Source organism: Microtus pennsylvanicus, chromosome 3 (assembly GCF_037038515.1).
Source record: "Microtus pennsylvanicus isolate mMicPen1 chromosome 3, mMicPen1.hap1, whole genome shotgun sequence".
Lineage (NCBI taxonomy): Eukaryota > Metazoa > Chordata > Mammalia > Rodentia > Cricetidae > Microtus > Microtus pennsylvanicus.
The window spans coordinates 61,281,925-61,303,423 of record NC_134581.1 but is presented as its reverse complement, the minus strand read 5'-3'; the positions used below and the strand labels follow the sequence as shown (position 1 = coordinate 61,303,423).

Here is a 21,499-nt window from a genome sequence, read left to right as displayed (position 1 = left end):
AATTCCAACAATGTTGGGGTGCTGAGGCATAAGGATCACTAATTCAAGGAAAGCTTAGGATAGATAGCAAGTCAAAGCTTATCTGAACTACATAAAGAGCAAGACCTCCCTCTCAAAAAATAATAAACAAACAAACAAAATAAAACCATGGCTGAGATGTACCTCAGGATGAAGTACTTGCTTAGTGAGTACAAGGCCCTGGGACCACATACACACAAAGGATTTTTTTTTAATATTTATTTACAATATTCTGTCTGTGTGTATGTCTGTAGGCCAGAAGAGGGCACTAGACCTCATTACAGATGGTTGTGAGCCACCATGTGGTTGCCAGGAATTGAACTCAGGATCTTTGGAAGAGCAGGCAATGCCCTTAACCACTGAGCCATCTCTCCAGCCCCCAAACAAAAGATTTTCAAACAATGACTGTGCTGTTTTCTGGGTTCCACTGTGAGAATGGTATGAAGTTCTTTTTTTCTCTGATTTTAACTATGTGGGTTTTTTCCCCCTTTTAACTGAGCATTGTGGCACACTCCTTTAATTCCAGCACTTAGAATGCAGAGGCAGGTAGGTCTTTTTGAGTTTGAGGCCAGTATGATCTACACATAGTTTCAGGGCAGTCAACAGTACATAAAAAGACTCTATCCCCCCCCAAAAAAAAAATCTCCCTAGTTCTCAAAACTTTAAAAAAATAAATAACAAGCCTAGTCAGTAGTTCGTGTTTATTCATGAGGTAACATTAGTTTTTTTGACTGTAGAAATCATGTCTCTTTATTAGTATTAAAAACTCTACCATCATCTGTTGTGAAATATTAGTTGAAGATGTGTTATATTTATTTATACTGTGGAACATTTGTTTAATGTTGTGCATTCTTTTATGTTGCATTTGTTTAACTCTGTGAAGCTGTGTTACTTTGCCTGTCTAAAGCACCTGATTGGTTAATAAAAAGCTGAAGGGCCAATAGATAGGCAGGAGAGAAATAGGCGGGGCTTCCAGGCAAAGAGACTAGAAGGAAGGAGTAAGAAAAGCAGGGGAGGATGACAGGGGCCAGCCATCCAGCCACACAACCAGACACAGAATAAGAAGGAAAGAAAAAATATACAGAAATAGAGAAAGGTAAAAGTCTAAAGGCAAAAGGTAGACAGGATAATTTAAGTTAGGAAAGCTGGCTAGAAATCCGCCAAACCAAGGATGGGCAATCATAAAAGAGTAAATCTTCATATATTCATTCGAAGGTGGGTGGCTGGCCCTCAAAGTTTCAAAGAATAAAGAGTAAAAAGCAACAACAAACTACAATCATCATTTACTTAGGTTCTTCTGAGACTCTAGTCACTCAGTTTGAAACACTTCTATTTAACTATTTTGTCCTAATGTGGTATTAAATTCATCTTAATTCATGCTTAATTTTAGATACTGTTCCAGAGGATGGGAAGCCTGTAAGAGTTAGCCAAGAAGAGGCTAGATATAATGGGCCAGGCAGTGCTTAAATGAATACAATTTGTGTATTATTTCTGGGGCAAAGCTAGCCGTGCGGGAGCCGGGTGGGACGAAAAGCAGGCCAGCTTGCAGTTCCTCACTACAAATGGCTCCCAGACGTGAATAACTGAATACACAGAAAACCTGAGAAAGCTTGGAAAAGAGTAAAGCATGTTTTCTTGGTAGCAGCAATTTCTCAGGTCTGCTCTGCTTGCTAGAGGCTGGCAGGTGCTCTCATCTAAGAGAGGCTTCCTGACTCAGCTTTAGCTGCAAAACCCTGAAGCTCTTTTAAGAGTTCCTGCCACAGGCGGGCGATGGTGGCGCACGCCTTTAATCCCAGCACTTGGGAGGCAGAGGCAGGTGGATCTCTGTGAGTTCGAGACCAGCCTGGTCTACAGAGCTAGTTCCAGGACAGGAACCAAAAGCTATGGAGAAACCCTGTCTCGAAAAACAACAACAACAAAAAAACCAACAACAACAACAAAAAAAAAAGAGTTCCTGCCACAAAACACTTAAAACACTTAAACGGTGTTGAGGAAAAGCTGAATACATGCTTTTCGGTTTTCAGCCATAGCAGGAAAAAAGCAGCGCCGTTTTAAAATGTCGGCTTTCTGGGCCGTCCTGCCAGGGCAAACTCTCTTTCAGCCAGGCAGTCCAACTAAGTCTGGTCTGTGAGCAGAATGCTGCAGCTTGCTTGCTGACAGGGACCTAGAACCACCACAGAGTTGTGGTAATAAAAATGGCTCCAGCAAGTACCTCTGCCACGAGGCTGAAAAGCTAAGGAATGGGCTGGATTCAGCCTTCAAAGCCATGGCTTTAATCCTCTCCTTAGACTCAAGTAGTTAGAAAAAGAGATATACAGTAAAGAGATTAAAAAAAAAATTTAAAAAAAAACTCTAAATGGTTTACAGTGTGTTTAAAAATATATGCAGGCTTGAAAAAAAAAGTTAAAGTTCTTAAAGTAAAGAAAGAGAGTAGTTGGGTGTGGTGGTACAAACCTTTAATTCCAACACTTGGTTTCTCATATTTTTTTTTTTTTGGTTTTTCGAGACAGGGTTTCTCTGTGGCTTTAGAGCCTGTCCTGGAACTAGCTCTTGTAGACCAAGCTGGCCTCGAACTCACGCGATCCTCCTGTCTTTGTCTCCCAAGTGCTGGGATTAAAGGCAAGCGCCACCACCACCGGCTTAATTCCAACACTTGGGAGGCAGAGGTAGATTGACCTCTGAGACTTCAAGGTGTGGCAGCACACCAGAGACAGAGGGATCTCTGAGAGTTCAAGGACAGCCTAGTCCACAGAGTCATTCCAGGACAAAGATATACAGAGAACCTGTCTCAAAAAATAAAAGTAAACGAATATGTAAGAGTTAGCCAAGAAGAGACTAGATATATAATGGGTCAGGCAGTGCTTAAAAGAATACAATTTGTGTGTTATTATTTCTGGGGCAAAGCTAGGCATGTGGGAGTCAGGTGGGATACTTAAAAGTATCAAGGTGTATGGGTTTAACAAAGTTAAACACCTGTTGATACTATGCCTTTAAAAGAAAAAAAAAGTGCTGGAGAGATGGTTTAGCAATTAAGAGGGCTTGTTGCTCTTACACTGCAAGAATTCACTTCCACCAGGCACAGTGGCACTCATCTTTAATCCAGCACTCAGGAGACAGAAGCAGGCGGACCTCTGTTGCATTCTACAAAGTGAGTTCCAGGACAGTCAAAGTTGTTACACAGAGAAACTCCCATCTTAAATGGGGGGAAAAAAAATCCGTTCCCATCACCTATCTACTCAAGGCAACTCACAACCACATGTCACTACAGCTCCAGGGCATCCAGTGCTCTCTTCTGGCCTCTGCAGGCATTCATGTACCCACACAACATACGGATTTTAAAATAAAAAGTCTAAAAGAAAACCACAAACAAATTAAAAAAATACAAGTAACAAAAAATAAATAAGCAGAGTTCACCCTGCTATAGTAGCACTTGGTGTGTATGGCATATCTGTAGTACTGGCACCCAGAAAGCTGCAGCAAGACCATCTCTTGAATCCAGGAGCAAAATACAGAAATTCCGTCTCAAAACAAAACAGGACAAAATGAAATGAATTAAAAAGCATGAAAGGAGAAAAAAAGAGATAAATATATGATTATTATTTCATAAATAGAAGGATAGTACAATGCACAGTGGCATAAGCCTAGAGTCCCAGGATGGCCTCAGCTGCACAATGAGACTCCTGTCTCAAAATAGCTGTGTGTGTGTGTGTCTGTGTGTACTTTTTTAAGGACTGCGGCATAGATTAGGAACAGAATACTTGCCTAGCATATATACCAGGCCCAGACTGAAGGGAATTCTAAGTTTAAGAGAAACCAGAGCTATCTATAACAAGACTCTTTTTGTTCTGTTGTTTTCTGAGACAGGGTTTTACTATGTTATTCTGGATGTCCTGGAACTCACTATGTAGATCAGACTGGACTCAAACACACAGAAATCAATCTGACTCTGCCTCCTGAAGTGTTTGGATCAAAGGTGTACACCACTACACCTCACTCCCCAAAGCAATGTTTTAAATGACCATTTGATAACAATTAGGCAACTACTGTAACTTGGAAAATACTACTAACACCATCCCAAAGCTTTAATTCTGCAAATGGACTTACACCAAGAAATAAGAAAATTCTATGACTAACCTCTGAAGATATGTAATGCTTATAAGTCAAACACCATAAAACGTCAACTATAGGTTGATTATAAAAATTAATGTGTAGGGCTGAAGAGATGGCTCAGAGATTAAGAGCACTGACTGCTCTTCCAGAGGTCCTGAGTTCAATTCCCAGCAGTAACATGGTGGCTCACGATCATTTATAATGAGATCTGGCACCCTCTTCTGGCATGCAGGCATACATGGAAGGAATGTTGTATACATAATAAATAAATAAATCTTTAAAAAAATAATGTGTAATCACTAAATCTTGAAAAATCGTTACTTATTACAAAAAGTTCTTTAGACTGGCTTTGAAACCTATTTTTTCTCCCGACTGAAAACAGATCACACAAAATATCCCACACACGCGCGCGAACATCTATACATACACACACATATACATACACAGATAGTTTATAGTTATGCAGTATCTAGCAAAGTAGCTACAGTTCATATTTGGTTTCTCTCTCTGGTGGCTTATTTTGTTTTTAAGTTTCTCTTTACTTAAGAGGTTTTTCTTATGATGTGCACACATCAGTCCTACAGTTATTTGAATTTAACTCTAAATAACCCAAAACATAATTAAGCCTAGTTATTCATTGATTGATTGACTGATTGATTGGTTTTTCGAGGCAGGGTTTCTCTGTAGTTTTTTGTAGCCTGCCCTGGAACACTAGACCAGGCTGGTCTTGAACTCACAAAGATCCGCCCATCTCAGCTTCCTGAGTACTGGGATTAAAGGCATGTGCCACTCAGCCCTAAACCTAGTTTAGATGTACTTTTAAGCATTCAAGGAAAGATGGTCTGGCCGGGCGGTGGTGGCGCACGCCTTTAATCCCAGCACTCGGGAGGCAGAGGCAGGCGGATCTCTGTGAGTTCGAGACCAGCCTGGTCTACAAAGGGAGTTCCAGGACAGGCTCCAAAGCTACAGAGAAACCCTGTCTCGTAAAACCAAAAAAAAAAAAAAAAAAAAAAAGGAAAGATGGTCTGAGATATATCCTGACCTTTGCCTTGACTGGTACTTCTAAATATAAATGTTCATGAACTCTATTTAAGAACATCCTAGCTTACAAAAGCTGGAATAATGAAGCAAGGAAATATGGAAAAGACCGGCCCCCAAGTAAGGGTCCCTTCCTTTTTGTAGGCCTTGGTAGTTCAGAAGCATTTATTCTCTTATCTAAACTAAGAATGATGATGTCACACATTTCAACTATATTTCTGTTCCAGAAATGACATGTTTCTGACCTAGGTAACTTAAGACAAATCTAAGAACTGACAAAATTGTATGAGATTTAACTATAGTAAGATACACATTTATAAGTCAAAAGTTATTTCTGATAAACACCCTTGAGTTATTTCAAATATTATAATACCAGTTACCTAGGTAGTAAATTTGAAAACATCAGATTTTATATAATTGCATGAAAATAAAAAGAATTCAAGATTTAACCACAAATTCCTTATTAAAACAATTTTTCTGTTTCTTAAAAAGAAAAAAAAATAAATCTCAATTGTCTAAGAATTAAACTAGAACAGTGAAGCTTATCTGACTTGTATAATCCTGCCATTTAGGCCGGAAGTGGTGGTGCACCCCTTTAAGCCCAGCACTCGGGAGACAGAGGCAGGCGGATCTCTGTGAATTCAAGGCCAGCCTGGTCTACAACAGCTAGTTCACAGGACAGGCTCTAATGCTACAGAGAAACCCTGTCTCGAAAAGCAAAATAATAATAATAATTAAAAAGCTTATTTTAAAAAAATCCTTCCTAGCCGGGCGATGGTGGCGCACGCCTTTAATCCCAGCACTTGGGAGGCAGAGGCAGGCGGATCTCTGTGAGTTGAGACCAGCCTGGTCTACAGAGCTAGTTCCAGGACAGGCTCCAAAGCCACAGAGAAACCCTGTCTTGAAAAACAAAACAAAAATAATAATAATAATCCTTCCATTTATTCCCAAGACTACATTATCTATATTGAAATGTGATACTACCACTAGATGAGATTTTTCCATTATTAAAAACACATTCTTTAATGCCTACATGGTTTAATCTGCAAAACGGTGCCTACTGGATGAAACCATAAACATATTAATAATAGAAAGTCAGCAAGTGGCGGTGACACTGTTAAATCTGCCCGTACTCAAGTTTAAAAAAAAAATGTGCTTTAAAACAAGAGTAATTTTTTACTATGTAATTTCCTCCCGTGTAACTACTGTTTTCTATAAGTTGAACTAAATCAAGATTTCGTTTTCATTCATTTATTTTTGCAAAACTGAGGCCTGAATCTAAAGCCTCGAACACACTAGTCCTGTGCTCTACTTGGGCTGTATCCTCGGTTCTCCTCTTTGAGACAAAGTCTCACCAAGTTGCCCAGGACAGCCTGCAGATCAAGCAGGACCTAAACTTGCCATTAGCTTGCCTCAGCCCTCCAATCCCAAGTAGCTGGAATTTCAGACTTTTACACATGATCGGTGTCCTTTTCGTTTTTCAGTCATGCCCCATTCGTGACATTTTCCCCAAGCAAATCGAGATTTATTTACTAAAGCTCAAAAACACAAAGTATAATGTTATGTGAGATGTAGTTACTAGCTAAAAGAAAGCCTAACTTTCTGTGCACGAAATAGAAATCTCAAAAAGAGTTCAGATGCCTAAAGCTTTTCTAATTCACAAAAGAGTTTTGTCCAATTAGACAACACTGAGTTTTATTGTTGCTGAAGCTACAAGGGTGTATAGGCAATCTGCAATAACTATTCCACCAGCTTCCATCACGTAGCAGGTCCCAAACAGAAAAGATAAAAAAAAAAAAGAAAGAGAAAAAAAGAAGGAAAGAAGGAAGGAAAGAGTAGGCACAAGCCTCACCATCAGAAAATAAAGCCCATCATCACCTCTTCCGAGAAATAGTTCCCTTCCCCCACCTCTAAGTAGCCACTTAAGACTGCCAAGGAGATCCATTTCTTTATTAGCCGGTGCCCACTTGGGGCAATCGCACACCAAAGCTGCTCTGAAGGGCCTGCCCTAATCCCGTGTGAAACTGCTCAAGAGACTCAAGGGCTAGGATAAACCTGGTGAAAAGGGTCGGATTCTTTCTGACACCTCTTCCACACTCACTCCCTCACCCTCTCCTCCAGCCCGCCCCGGTGGCCCATCCTCCGGCACGAGGAAGGACACCGGGGCCGTGGTCCTGCAGGAACTGCCGGACAGAGCCGCTCAGGCAGCCCCAGGCCTCCGCCATGCCAGGACTCCGTGAAGCACCGCCCAAAAGCACCTCCCAACCGGCCGGCAGAGCGGACAGGCCCGGGACGAGCCAGGCCCAGGCCTGCCCCTGGGGCGCCGCGCGAGCCTCCAGGGTCCGATCCTCCTGCCGGCCCCAGGGCCAGACGGCGTGGCGGGGGCCCCTCACCTGGATGACCTCGTTGACCTCCCGGATACATTCCACCATGTGTTGCAGGATCTGCTCGGCCGTGAGCACCTCGTAGCGGTAATCCTCCTCCTGCTCGTGCCCCGGGCCGCCGCCGCCGCCGCCGCCGCCGCCACCTCCTCCAGGCCCCAGAGCGCTGCCGCCGCCGCCGCCCGTCTCCCCGCACAGCAGTCCGTCCCGCTCCCCGCCGACGCCCAGCCCGGGCTCCACCAGCTCCACCTCGCCCAGGTCCAGGTTATCATCGTCCGGCTCGTCCTCGTCGTCGTCCTCCTCCTCCTCGGCGCCGCTGTCCTCCTCGCTGCACTCCTCGTCCTCGTCGAACTCGTAGTTGTAGCCTTCGTCCGAGTCCATGGCGCGACGCGCGCGGGCCCGGCGGACGCTGGCCGCGGCGCGGAGAGGGCGGGGACGCCGAGGCCCCGGCTCTCGCTCCGGCTCCGGCTGCCGTCCGGACGCAGGCCTGGTTCCGGCCCCGTGGGCCGCGGCTGCTCCCCCGGTGCGGCGGTTGGAGGTGGGCGGCGGCGGCGGCCGGGAGGGCGCGGAGCAGGGCGGGAGGGAGCGCGGGGGCCGCTTGCTGCCCGCCTCAGTCAGACACCGCTCCGCTCCGGCCTCGGACGGAAAACAGTCCCCAGCGCCACCTCCGCGGCCGCTGCTACCGCTACTGAGCCAACAAAGGGGCGTGCGTCACCGCGTCGCGCTGCGTCATCGCGTCGGTCCCCTGTGCGTCACCGCGCCACGCCCCTTGGCCCCTGCGTAGTAAGAGGGGAGACCCCACGGCCGGCTGGAGAAGGACTTGAGCGCGGCGGCGCGAGGACGACCGGGCTGGACTGAGAACCCGCAGGTCCTTGAGGCTGAGGCCTTCCGGTCGCTGGGAGGGGCCCGGGGAGCGCCCAGGCAGAGGTTTTTCGCCGCCGGCCTTCCCCGCTTTGGGGCCTCACAGACACTGCTCGCCCGCCCAGGCTAGTTCCGGAAAGCCGTCCGCTGCTCAACTAAAATTCCGGTTGCCTGAGTTACTGCCTGGAGGGAGTTCGCGGAACTCCAAATTGTGTGGCAGGTAGTTGGAGTGTTGCTGTCCACTCATGTGGATCTGCAGCGGTTCACGGGTCCCCTGACGCGACGTCATCGTAAAGAGATGTTTCCTGAACTCATTTTGACCAGCACTTCTTGAAGGTCCTAAACAATACGAAAGCCATGGCTTTCCTCAGTTGATCTCTAAGGGCCTTCCAAAAATTATCGCTCAGTTTCACTGAGTCCTAGTGTCCATGTTATAGCACAGGCACCTAAGGCTCTAGAACAGAAAGGAGACAAGAAAGAGTGTAGCCCTGTGATTGCACTCTTGCCCACCATGCACAACGGCCCCGGTTTCAATCCCCAGCAGTGGAGCAAAGGCTTTGTGGTACATACTACATATTAGATAAAATGTAAAATACAGGAGAGTCAGGAAACAATACAGGCAAACCACACCTCCAAGGACCAAATGTAGGACTCCTTACCGGAAGATGATGCAGAAGTGACCTGTGTCACTGTGGCTAATTCAACAGAGGAGGAGGGAAAGATGCCCTCTCTCAAAACATGGTAACACGGAAGCTTAAAACTCAATCGATAAATGGGAAATATTAAGCAAATTAGTTAGAAGCCATGACAAGGCATGTTATGCCTTTCCAACACTTGACTTAAGTTGTTTTATTTGCTTTGGACCTTGTAAATAGGGCAGGAGAGCCAGGGAATTGTTTTGAAGTAAGCAGAGGCAGAAGAAGCCTCCCTCTTCCGGTAACTGGAAGGACTGGCCAGGCTAGAAACCTTTTAAAAGCTGAATCCTTAATTTATGAAAAGCTTACCAAATAAAGTACTCAAAATATACAATCCCTTTAGAAACTGGCTTTGAAACATGAAGATATATATATATATGGCCATATTCATTTGTCAATTTTTTTTCAAATAATCAAATTTATTTTAGAAAAATATATTTACTGGGTGGGGGCGTGGCATGTGGGGGTCATAAGAGAACTTGTGGGAGTCAGCTCATTCTCTGTGTGGGCTCTGGGAGATGGATTAAAGCCATTGGGCTTGGTGGAAAGTGACTTTCAGTACCTGCTGAGCCTTTTTAAATTTTTTTAAAAGATAGGCAAGTATGACCTTTAACTCCTGGCCTTCCTGCCTCTGCCTCCCAGATGCTAGGGCTGAAGAAATGCACCAACATGCCCAACTAAAATCAAAGTTCTTAACATCAGCTCTAGGTTCTGTGTTGGTTCTTTGAGTCAGTGGTTCTTTGTTTCTTTTGGTTTGGTTTGGTTTTGGTTTTTTGAAACAGGGTTTCTCGGTGTAGCTTTGGAGCCCGTCCTCGCACTCACTCTGTAGACCAGGCTGGCCTCGAACTCAGAGATCCACCTACCTCTGCCTCTGAAAGTGCTGGGATTAAAGGCTTGCACCACCACCACCCAGCTGAGTCAGTTTCTATTTAGGCATTATAAGCTATTGCCACAACTGGGGCAAGCCATAGACATAAACACACTTTGTTCTTCAGCATCCCTGTTGTGTTACAGCAATGGAAATAATTCAGTAACATTCTTGTCCTCACAGTTTCTCTTATGACAAAATAACAGGCAAAAGCAAGTTAAGGGAGGAGGGAATTAATTTGGTTCACAGTTGGAGGACAAGGTCTGTCCTGGCAAGGAAAGCATGGTGACTGAAGTATGAGGCAGCTTGTCACAGTGTATCAGCAGTCAGAGAGATGAATGGCGGTGTTCAGATCACTTTCTCCTCCTTACTATTCAGTCTAGGACCCCAACCTACGGAATCTTACAGCTCACATTTAGGGTGGATCTCCCACCTTAATTATTGCATCTAGAAAGTCCCACACAGACTTGCCCAGAGGTTCATCTCCTAACTAACTCTTGGTCCATCAAGTTGATGATAGTAACCATGACAGTTTCTGAAGACCTTAAAAACCCTTTGCATCACCTGTCTTTTAATAGTACCTACCCTCCACATCTCCCGTTGGGTACTGAAGTGGCTGGCCACAATCCAAAAAAACATGCTTAGCAATATGCTGACCCTCAATACTGCTGTCACGTTTAGAAATTTGTTCTCGAACTTTAACCTACTCTCCATAACTTTATTAGTTTCCTCGGACCTCCAGCAATGTGTGTGGCGGTTCACACCTGTAATTCTAACAGCGCTGGAGACTGAGGATTGAACTTTGAAACCCCAAAGCCTGGGCTCTGTGAAGGAACCATATCTCAAACAAAAACCAACAACAACAAAACCCATCCCAAACTTGCCCTTTCAGTCCTCTCAAAGCACATGAAATTAAGTTATAGTAAAAATTGAAAGCATGACCATATTTAGAATTTTGATATTTGAAAATATCAACATCACTGAAATGTGCTGAGCAGCTAAACACTATTAAGGTTGAAAAACAGAGAAAGCAGATAATGCAGGACACAGAAGTATAAGTCATCCTAAGAAGCTTACATTAGGGCAGTGTTTCAAGCAGAAGGGTAAAGCAATATGATCCTTGTTCTTTAAAAGATAGATGGGTACTTCATAGAGCATAGGCTACAACGGCATCAGCTAATTATGAGACTATCTCAGACATCCAGGTGGAGAGTAATAATAGCCTGAGCTAGTTTATGACCTTGGAGATACACGTGGTTAAGTCTGGGTGTACTTTGAAGTAGACCCAACAGGTTCAGCGATGAGAACACCAGCATAACTCTGGATTCCTGAGTACAGACGTAGTGTGCACCTCCTCACAGTCATGTGCTCCCTGCCATTAGAAGACTGTATCTGTTCAAACCATGAGCCGAAACAAACACTTCTTCCATTAGGTTGACTTTGTTAGCTATTTTTTTGTACAGCAACGAGAGAAACGCTACAGAAAATTGGTACCAAGGTGCCGTGATGTGCTTGACCATGTGGGTCTTGGACTTTCTGGAGGAACTTGAAAGATTTTGGCACAATGGATTAAAGAAACCTTAGAATATCATAAGCAGACTAAAGGGCCATTCTGGTGAGAGTTTGGGCGAAAGACAAAAGAAATAGAATAGAAATCCCAGAGAACCTAAACAACAATGAGGCCCCAAGAGAGACATACATAGATCTAATCTACATGGGAAGTAGAAAAAGACAAGACCTCCTGAGTAAATTGGGAGCATGGGGACCTTAGAAGAGGGTTGAGAGGAGGGGAGAGGCAGGGAAGGGAGCAGAGAAAAATGTAGAGCTCAATGAAAATAAAATTAATAAAAAAAATCACTGAATGAACTAGATCCGAAAGGAAGGAAGGAAGGAAGAGAAAGAAAGAAAGAAAGAAAGAAAGAAAGAAAGAAAGAAAGAAAGAAAGAAGCCAGGCTCATGCAGTTTTGAAGAGGAATGAGATGCTTAATGTTCTAGAGGCACATTTGTTTGAGTCTAGCAAAGAACTTGAATACATTCTGTCCATGTCCTGAAAGTTTTGAGCAAGCTAATAGACTAACTTGTTTGGTATTAGAAATTTCAACAGTGTAACTTTCAGGCTGTGGCACAGTTACTGCTCAGTGTTCTCAGTCAGTGCTACAGTGACAGCACGAAGATGGGAGAAAAGAGTGTGAGTTTAAAAGGTAGGCATGGATAAATCAACTGTGATTGTCAAGTGAATTCGAGCTAGTAAAGAGAAACCTATTTCCCTATTCAGTAGGAAAATAGGAAAAGATGCCCTGAGGGTAAGACTCCACCACTGAAGACTCCAACTGGTGAAAGTGAAAATTCATTTCAAAAGATGAACCTGAATTGAAAATGCTGCTGATGGGCTTGCCTAGGGAAGCTTTTCCCCGCAAGGTTCAGCCACCAAGTTGCATAGAGGCAACTATAGCTGTGGTAAAAACAGGCCAGCATACATCTGAGCCTGGCAGCATCATTCCTGGAGCTTGTTTTTTAGATATACAAAATGCAATAGTTATAAAGTCATGAAGACTTACACTTAATATTTCCAAAAGCTGCCAAGGCCAGGCAATGTAAAGCAAGGTCAGATCCTCTACAAGGAACCTGAGGAACCATTGTGTGCGTGAAGCTGTCAGTGAATACTAAATTACAGTGGAGCCTGACATAGTGGTATCACACCTTTAATCCCAGCACTCAGGAGGCAGAGGTAGGCAGATCTCTGAGTGCCAAGACAGCCTGGTCTACAGAGTAAGTTCCAGGACAGCCAAAACTACATGGAGAAACCCTGTCTTGAAAAACACTTTAAAAAAAAATTCTTGCCTGATGGTAGTGGGAGGTTAATTACTAGGAAAAACCCAGCTTATCAGTAGCAACACAACTAAAGAAAATGACATCTCCCCCAACAACAGTTGACTGCTACTTTTAAAAGGCTTTGGGCCTCATGGCCCCTCCCCAATCCATGATGAAAATGGTCACTAGTCCCACCTTCTGCATGTCTTACACAGCCACAATTGTATTTCATGAGTGTGGTGGCTATGTCATGTCCTGCAGATGACTCTTTATTACACATCTCCCCATTATCTGGGAGTTACATTCATCCCTCCCCTTGTTCTGCAGTCGTCTTTGAGCTTTCGAAGAGATGATATAGCTGACCCATTTAAAATGAGCCTTTGAGGACCAGGAATGGAACAATGTGTTTTGGTGTAGAGTTAACAAGTGGTAGACTTGTGACGATCATTAGTTTGACTACTTTTGGAATCACCTAATGGACAGAACCTTTGGGCATTCCTTTGGAATGTCTTTGAGAGAGCTTTAACTGAAGAGGAAAGAGCAACCCAAATATGGGTGGCACTGTCCCGTGGACTGGAATCGCAGGCTGAAGAATAGGGGAAAAGGAAGAAGCCAGCAAATACCAGCGCTCGTCATTATCTGCTTCCTGACTGCAGAGCAGTATAACCAGTCACGTCATGCTCCTCCTGCCATGCCTTCCTCTCCATTAAGTTCCATATCCCCTCATACCATAAACCAAAATAAATTCTTTCTTCAAAGGGGGGAAATTGCTGCAAGTTTGACTGCATAAAGAGGATCAAGGGTGCCTACAAGATTTAGGGCATGAGCAACTGAGACAGGTGGTAACAGTTACTGAAACACATTGTTTGCTTATCAGGCATCAAGGTATAGTTGTAAAGTAGACAATTCCATGCACTAATCTTCAAACTCAAAAAGAGTTAAATATGGAGATAGGATTTTACAAGGGCTGATACTGACAGTATTGGGAAACAGAATAGGATTAGGGTGAGGTACTTAAGCCGTGGGAGATCGGAATGTACCTCTATGCCAAGGCATAGAGACTTGCTGTCTGTAATCTTTAGAAAATTATTGAATTTCTATGAGCTTTACTCCAAGGATCATAATTCCTAGTCTCACAGGGCTGCTCATAGCAGCAGGAGTACAGCTCTTCTTCTTAGGAGTATAGCTCTTAGAGCCTTTGCCTAGCATGAGTAAGGCAATTCCCAGCAACACACACAATTCTCTCTCTCTCTCTCTCTCTCTCTCTCTCTCTCTCTCTCTCTCTCCCCCTAGTATCATATGAAAAAGTGTATTTGAAGTACGTGAGGCCAGATGCCCATCTTTAATCCCAATATTTAGGAGGCAGAGGCAAGTGCACCTTTGTGAATTTGAGACCAGTGTGGTCTACACATTCTACATATTGAATTCTAGGACAGCAAGGGTTCCCTGTCTCACAAAATAAAATATTAGAGTCAGTACCTGCCACATAGTTAATTACAAAATTACAACCTTTAAAAATTGCCAGGGCAGTGGTGGCACATGCCTTTAATTCCACCACTTGGGAGGCAGAGGCAGGAAGATCTTTGAGTTTGAGACCAGCCTGGTCTAAAGAGCGAGTTCCAGGACAACCAAGGTAACACAGAGAAACTGTGTCTCAAAATAAACAACAACAAAAACCCTGTCATAATAACCTGCACCCTTAGGAAAACTATAGCCAATTAGATGGCTATATAACATATAAACATATAAAATATATATAAACATATAGCCTTTTATGTCATTGTATTTTAATTATGCTAATATGTATACACCCTAGATCCTCCTTTTTGGAGGGTGTGTGTGTGTTTGTATGTGTGTGTGATATATATGTGTGTGTGTGTGAATGTGTGTGTGTGGACCAGAGATCGACATCAATTAACTTCCTCCTCGATTGCTTTCCTCCTTAGTTTTTAAGACACGGCTTCTGACCAAAGTTGGGACTCATCCATTTGTCTAGGCTGGCTGGCCAGTGAGCTTCAGGAATCTGCCTATCTCCACCCCTCCAGGGCTGTGGTAACAGATGCCAGCTGCCTACCTGCCATTTCACATGAATGGTGGGGATCAAATTCAGTCAGAAACTTTAGCAACTGAGCCATCTCCTAAGTTTGTCACCCCCAATTTCTAGAAAAGAAATTCATCTTTTTTTTCTCAGAAAAATCCTCTGTTATCTAATGAATCTTAACTAATATTATGAGCAATGTCAGAATGCATCTAAATTTTTGGTTCTCCTACTCTAGGATAAACATAATCAGGCTCTTGGCAATAGTCATTCCATTCATATTTGGAAAGCATCTTAGATTGAGATTAGCTTATGGTATATGGTGCTATTTCAGGAAAACCAGTAGAGCAGCTTCTCTAAGGTCCCAAATTGGCCAAGGGATGACCTGCATACATTATTAGGGTTTCGTTTTTTTTTTTAATGATTTGATCTGAAAGGTATTGTCTGTGTTATTGTTGTCTGAAGTAATGGGTGGAAGTATTGCACTCTGTAAACAACAGGACGCGGTCCTTAGAAAAAGAAAATAGATAAGCTAATACTTCCTTGGTGCAGGAAGGAATCATTTTTGTTAATGCAGTACTCTCATTCCTATATCTAAATGACATTTGAAAAATTATTAGCTCCAGGTGGTAGTGGTACACATCTTCTCTTCATCTACCCCTTACTTCTCCATTATCATTTCTTCTTTGATTGTTGAGACAAAGTCTCACTGTGTACACCTGGCTGACCTAGAACTCATAGAGATTCACTTGCCTTTGAGATTCTGCCTGCTGGGATTAATGGAGTTAGCTACCTGATTTTTCTTTCTTCTTTCTTTCTTTTTTTTTTTTTTTTTTTTTTTTTTTTTGGTTTCTCGAGACAGGGTTCCCTGTGTAACAGTCCTAGCTGTCCTGCTGTCCTGGAACTAGCTCTTGTAGACCAGGCTGGCCTCGAACTCACAGGAATTCACCCCTCTGCCTCCCAAGTGCTGGGATTAAAGGCATGTGCTGCCACCACCCGGCCACTACCTGATTTTCTTATGTTGTTTGTCTGTTTGTCTGTTTTTGAGACTAAGTCTTCCTATAGAGCCCAGGCTGGCCACAAACTTGTAGCAATCATTCTACCTCGGTCTCTTAATGTAGAGATTATAGGCATGTGCCACCACAACTGAAAAAGGGTATTTTCTAATAAAGTTGGAAAAGATTTCTCTATGGGTCCTAATTTCTCTAGTTTGTGTTGCCTTGTGGATAAATTTGGCCTTTGAGTAAATGAATAAATTTGTTTGCACTTGATAAACCAACCACATATTCGTTTTATCATTGTTTGGACAAGTGTCTTTGTAACCTCAGATGGCTCCAGATTCTCAGACTGAGGAAACTGCCCTCTGAGTTCCACATATTTGCTGTGGTACATGCATCCAAGTGCACACATATTCATTTGTGCACACGCATGAGCACACACACCGAATAAAGGTAATTCAAGAAGAAATCACATTAGACTTTCCTCAGCCTCAATATTTTTTTTATCCTGGAAATTCAGAAGGCCTCAATATTTTTTAATCTATGTTTTGTCTGCCTAACCTCTCTGCTTATCTAATCCATGTGTTTCAAAACTGCTATTTTTCAAGTCATTCCAAACTTAGTATTTAAAACCTGGAATCTGGGGGCTGGAGAGATGGCTCAGAGGTGAAAAGCACTGGCTGCTCTTCCAGAGGTCCTGAGTTCAATTCCCAGCAACCACATTGTGGCTCACAACCAATCTTATGCCCTCTTCTGGAACACAGGTAGAACACTGTATGCATAATAAATAAATCTTTTTTGGGGGGGGATAAATAAATCTTAAGAAAAGAATTTAAAAACAACCTAGAACGTGAATCATCCTTGTACCTCCCATTTGCTAGTGTGGGGTCAATTGTAAACCTGTGGACCAATAGATATTTATTGACTTCTTTTGTGGATCTTGTCAACATTAAATAAACATTGGTATCTCTTTTGCTAATTCTTCTAGGTCTCCATAAAAACTTGAAGACTGGAAGAAAGAGAAGAAAGAGGAGGGGAGGCGGAACGTCCATTTCTTCTGCGCCACTCCTTATCTGGGACTTCTCTGAGGCACGTGCCCATCTCACCTCCCGCATCTGCAGCTTTTAATGCTGGATTACAAGGTTGATACAGAAATCAAAACAGACGGGCTACAAAGCCCACAGTGTAGCGTGCTTGTCACTGCATGAAGAACTGCAGCTTGGAGTTAGCGGCCACAGCCCAGAAGCAGCAGTGTTGGGTGTGTCCCAAGAACACCAAAGCTTTCAGAAATGAAAAAGCTTATCTTCTGTCTTTTGCTTATTTTTGTTTTTTTGTTCTTCTGGTATCTTCTTTTGGAAACAATACCATGATTTAAAAGTCATAATAAGGCTCTGGACAGCTCAGTACCACAGTATTTGCCTTGCCAAACAGCTACAACCGGCACAATCACCCTTTCCAACTCCAGCAACCAAATGTTGCCTCTTCCAGTCATGTTTCAAGATGGCAGAGATCAAATTTCTCTATACCCTCTGTCAATATCAGAAGAGTAATAATGGAAAGCTTGTGGTATTTGACTTCTTGTCTAGAATTTTCTATGAATTGCTTCACATTTTGCTTTTATGAACAGCTAATTTTGAGCTCAGTGGGTCAACATTTCTTAGCTTCATGGCATGAGCTTGATCCTAGGACCCACATGGTGGAAGAAAACCCAGTTCTTGCAAGTTTTCCTTTGTCCTACATATGTACATGTATGTATGTGCATTCACATACTAAATGTAAAAAAATAGGGAGTTTAACATGCTTAGAAGTGTGAGTAACATTGCTGCTGAAACACTAGAATTTCCATTTTAAAGAGTTTTAAAGGGCAAAAAAAATACTAAAATCACCACTTTGTCTCTCTGTGTTCCTAAATAAAATGGTCCCAAAGTGCTGTAGTAGTTATCAATTGGCATATTCCTTTATGCAACACAAATCAAATTGTGTGTGGGCACATTTTTTTCAAGGCATATGAGAGCTGTGAGCCTTTGTAACTTTCTACAGAAATATATGTGGAGAGAGGATCAGACACACAGGAATGTGGTGGGGAAGTCGATATTCGGAGGATGTTTTTTCTTTGAGGTACTGGGAATTGACTAAAATAAGCCCCTTCCCTTTAGTCACCATTTTTATTTGGGAGTTTTGTTTTTTGAAACAAGGTCTCTTTTCATAGCCCTTGAAGTCCAGGAACTGAACAGTAAACCATACTGACCTTGAACCCATAGAGATCTACCAGCCTCTGCCTCCCAAGTACTGGGATTAAAAATGTGCACCATCACACCCAGGGAAATTTTTTTCTAGTTTTTTTTTTTTAAGACAAGAGTTTTTCTGTGTAGCCCATGCTGATCAGAATTTGATGACTTCCTGCCATGGTGTCCAGTGTTCTGGGCTTACATCACTATGCCTGGCTCTGTTCAGCTAACTATTAAAGGCACTGTCATGTAACAGCACCATAGGGTTCAAAGCAGGAAACCCCAAGAATTAAGTATGTTACCTTACACTATTTACTATCTTTTGAGCCTGATACCACTTTTTTTAATATTTATTTATTTATTTATTTATTATGTATACAATATTCTGTCTGTGTGTATGTCTGCAGGCCAGAAGAGGGCACCAGACCTCATTACAGATGGTTGTGAGCCACCATGTGGTTGCCGGGAATTGAACTCAGGACCTTTGGAAGAGCAGGCAATGTTCTTAACCACTGAGCCATCTCTCCAGCCCCCCCACATCTGAATACAAAACAAGAATTACTATTTTCTTCATTTGATTATAACAGATGACTAAATATAAAGGATTCAAAGCACAAAGCTTTGTTTTAGGCCTAAATATGTACAAAGATGGCCACTTAGTCTGTTTTAAATGACTGGCCCTTAGATCAGTCTCAAGCAGTATTCATTTGTGAAATTGTTGGAAAGGTCACTATGCTCTTACAGGCCTGTATATTAGTTAATTTAACAAGTCAGTCATCAATATGTCAGGCGTGATGCTAGCTATTTAGGTTAAGAAGATGAATAAAATTATTTCAGCCATTGACATGCTCATAGACTCATAATAATAGACACATTTTAAGCCATGAATCACACAATAATATGTTAAGTATTAATACCATAGTAGATGATGGCCTGAATGTTGGGAAACAAGATAGGACTCTGACTCAGAGTAGGAAGCAGACAAGATTGTCAACGAGGACTTCTAAGAGTTGTGAATGGCCCGAGCTGAGTATTTGTGAAAGAATAATGTTCTGGAAAGAATTTGAGTGTATGTGTAATGATAAGAATATGGATTAGTGGCTGGAGAGATGACTCAGCATTAAGAGCATTGGTTGCCCTTCCAGAAGACTAAGGTTTGATTCCCAGCACCCACATGTCTTAATAACTTTTGTTTTGCTGTGGAAAAACATGACCAAGGCAACTTACAAAACAGAGCATTTAACTTGGGGTTCACAGTTTCAGAGGGTATTAGAGTCTGTGCCCGTCATGGAGGGGAGCGTGGCAGCAGGAATGCTGCTAGAGCAGTAGCTGAGAGTTCACATCGGATCCACAAGCTAGAGGCAGTGATTCAATTAGTATGGCATTGACTTTTGAAACCTCAAAGCCCACACCTCCTCCAACAAGGCCATACCTAATCCTTCCCAAACAGCTTCAAACTTCAGACGAAGCATTCAAAAATATGAGCCCAACTTGGAGCGGTGGTGGGGGTGGGGTGGAGGGATGACAGGGCGGGAGCTGGCACATGCCTTTAATCCTGGCACTCAGGAGGCAGAGGTAGGCAGATCCCTGAATTCCAGGCTAGCCTGGTCTACAGAATGAGTTCCAGGAAAGCCAGGACACAGAGAAACCCGTCTTGAAAATTATAGACAGACAGACAGATTAAATAGATGATAGATGATGGATAATAGAAAGATAGAAAGATAGATAGATAGATAGATAGATAGATAGATAGATAGATAGATAGATAGATAGATATAAAATATGAGCCTATGGAATCATTCTCTTTCAAACTATCACACACATGGTGGCACACAACCATCTGTAACTCTAGTCCAAGAGAATCCAATACCCTCTTATGACCTCTTCAGATACTGTACACACAGAATACACAGACATTCATTTTCTTGACAACACTATCATAGCACAAAATTGTCCTATGCAATGGGCAATGGTTTGTGAATACTTAAGCCAACCATACATTATTTATACAAGCCAGAAATGATTAAAAATTGGGATTTTCAGTGTAACACACTCATTTTACTCTTGAATAGAGAATTAAGAATATGGGTACTAATGCAAATTGTTTCCTTCACAAAGATGTTTCTTATAAAACAGTTTATCAAAACTTAAACACTCACCCCAGGACAAACATAAATTCTCCCTATCTATATGCCAAGGATCTGAAGGAGACTGTAATCCAATAAACAGTGTGAGAAACTGAAATCCAAGAGCGAAGCTGAAGAGTTCAGCAGCCTGTGAGGACCTCAATCCTGCCAAGAACTATGTAAATGAAGTTAGACTCAAACCTTCCCGCAGTCAGATACAGATGGGAGCCTTGGCCAATCCTTCATTTGCACCCTTATGATGAATACTGAGATCAGTAGCCCTGCTAAGCAACAACCAGATTTTGACTGACAGATACTGAAATAATAAATTTTTTACTTTCGAGACACGTGTCACATGGACAAGGCTGGTCTTAAACTTACTATGTAGTCACAGATGACTTTGAGTTTATCACCGAAATCCTCTTGCCTGCACTCCCTGATTGCTGAGATTACAGATGTGCCACCACAACAAGTCATTCAGTACCGGGGATCAAACTCAAGGCTTCACCCGTGCTGGGCAAGAACTGTACCCACTGGGTTGCAGCCTCAGTCCTGTTGTTGCTTACTTCACCTTCATCCAGTATCTCTCCTTCCAAATGACCAACTACAAGGGATTTGATAACAAGAAATATGGACTGAGTATCCTCTGCCATAAGAACTTAGTGCCTCTTAACATTCTTCCAATTTGTCCTGTGGAGTGAGTTTCACGTGACCCTGTAGCAGCAGTACGGGGTGATACTTAGGAGGCATACAATAAGTAGAAGATTGGTTTCGGCATTCATGGTATCAGTTTAGCAATTAGTAGAACTTGGCGAACATTAAACAACTAAGGATGCTTGGAGCCTTCTGAAGAATGGTGCTGAAGGCACTGTCTACAAGCAAAATATAGATGTGTATGATTACAGACCTGGAAGATGTCATCTGCAAATGCTGGGATTAAAGACGTGTGCCAGCACTGCTTGGCCTTTATCTTTCTTTTATTCATTAAAATTAAAACACAATTACATCGTTGCTTCCTCTTCTTTTTTTATAATTTTATTTTTATTTTTGGTCATTGATGTTTTGCCTGTATGTATATCTGTGTGAGGGTACCAGAAGCTCTGGAGCTGGAGTTAGAGGCAGTTGTGAGCTGCCACGTAGGTGCTGGGAATTGAGCCCTGGTCCTCTGGAAGAAAAGCCAGTGCTCTTTAATATTAATTAAATTTATTCATTAATTTACATCACAACCACAGTTTCCCCTCCCATTCCCTCTCCCCAGCCCCTCCCATTCACTCCTTCTCTGTTTCTGTTCAGAATAGGGCAGACCTCCTATGGGTGTCAACAAAGC

At 42.7% G+C, this 21,499-nt stretch overlaps 1 protein-coding gene across 2 annotated transcripts in view; it reads right to left on the bottom strand.

Moving 5' to 3' along the window:
* Arih1 (ariadne RBR E3 ubiquitin protein ligase 1) overlaps positions 1-8,251 on the bottom strand; it is a 99,040-nt gene extending 90,789 nt beyond the window's left edge. The window contains exon 1 of one of the 2 annotated variants that reach the window (XM_075965691.1): positions 7,560-8,251. In XM_075965691.1, coding sequence (XP_075821806.1) covers positions 7,560-7,928 — 369 coding nt within the window. In that variant the 5' untranslated portion in view covers positions 7,929-8,251. The remainder of the gene's footprint in view (positions 1-7,559) is intronic. The other variant, XM_075965692.1, reaches the window with a different exon arrangement.
* Positions 8,252-21,499: the final 13,248 nt, after the last annotated feature.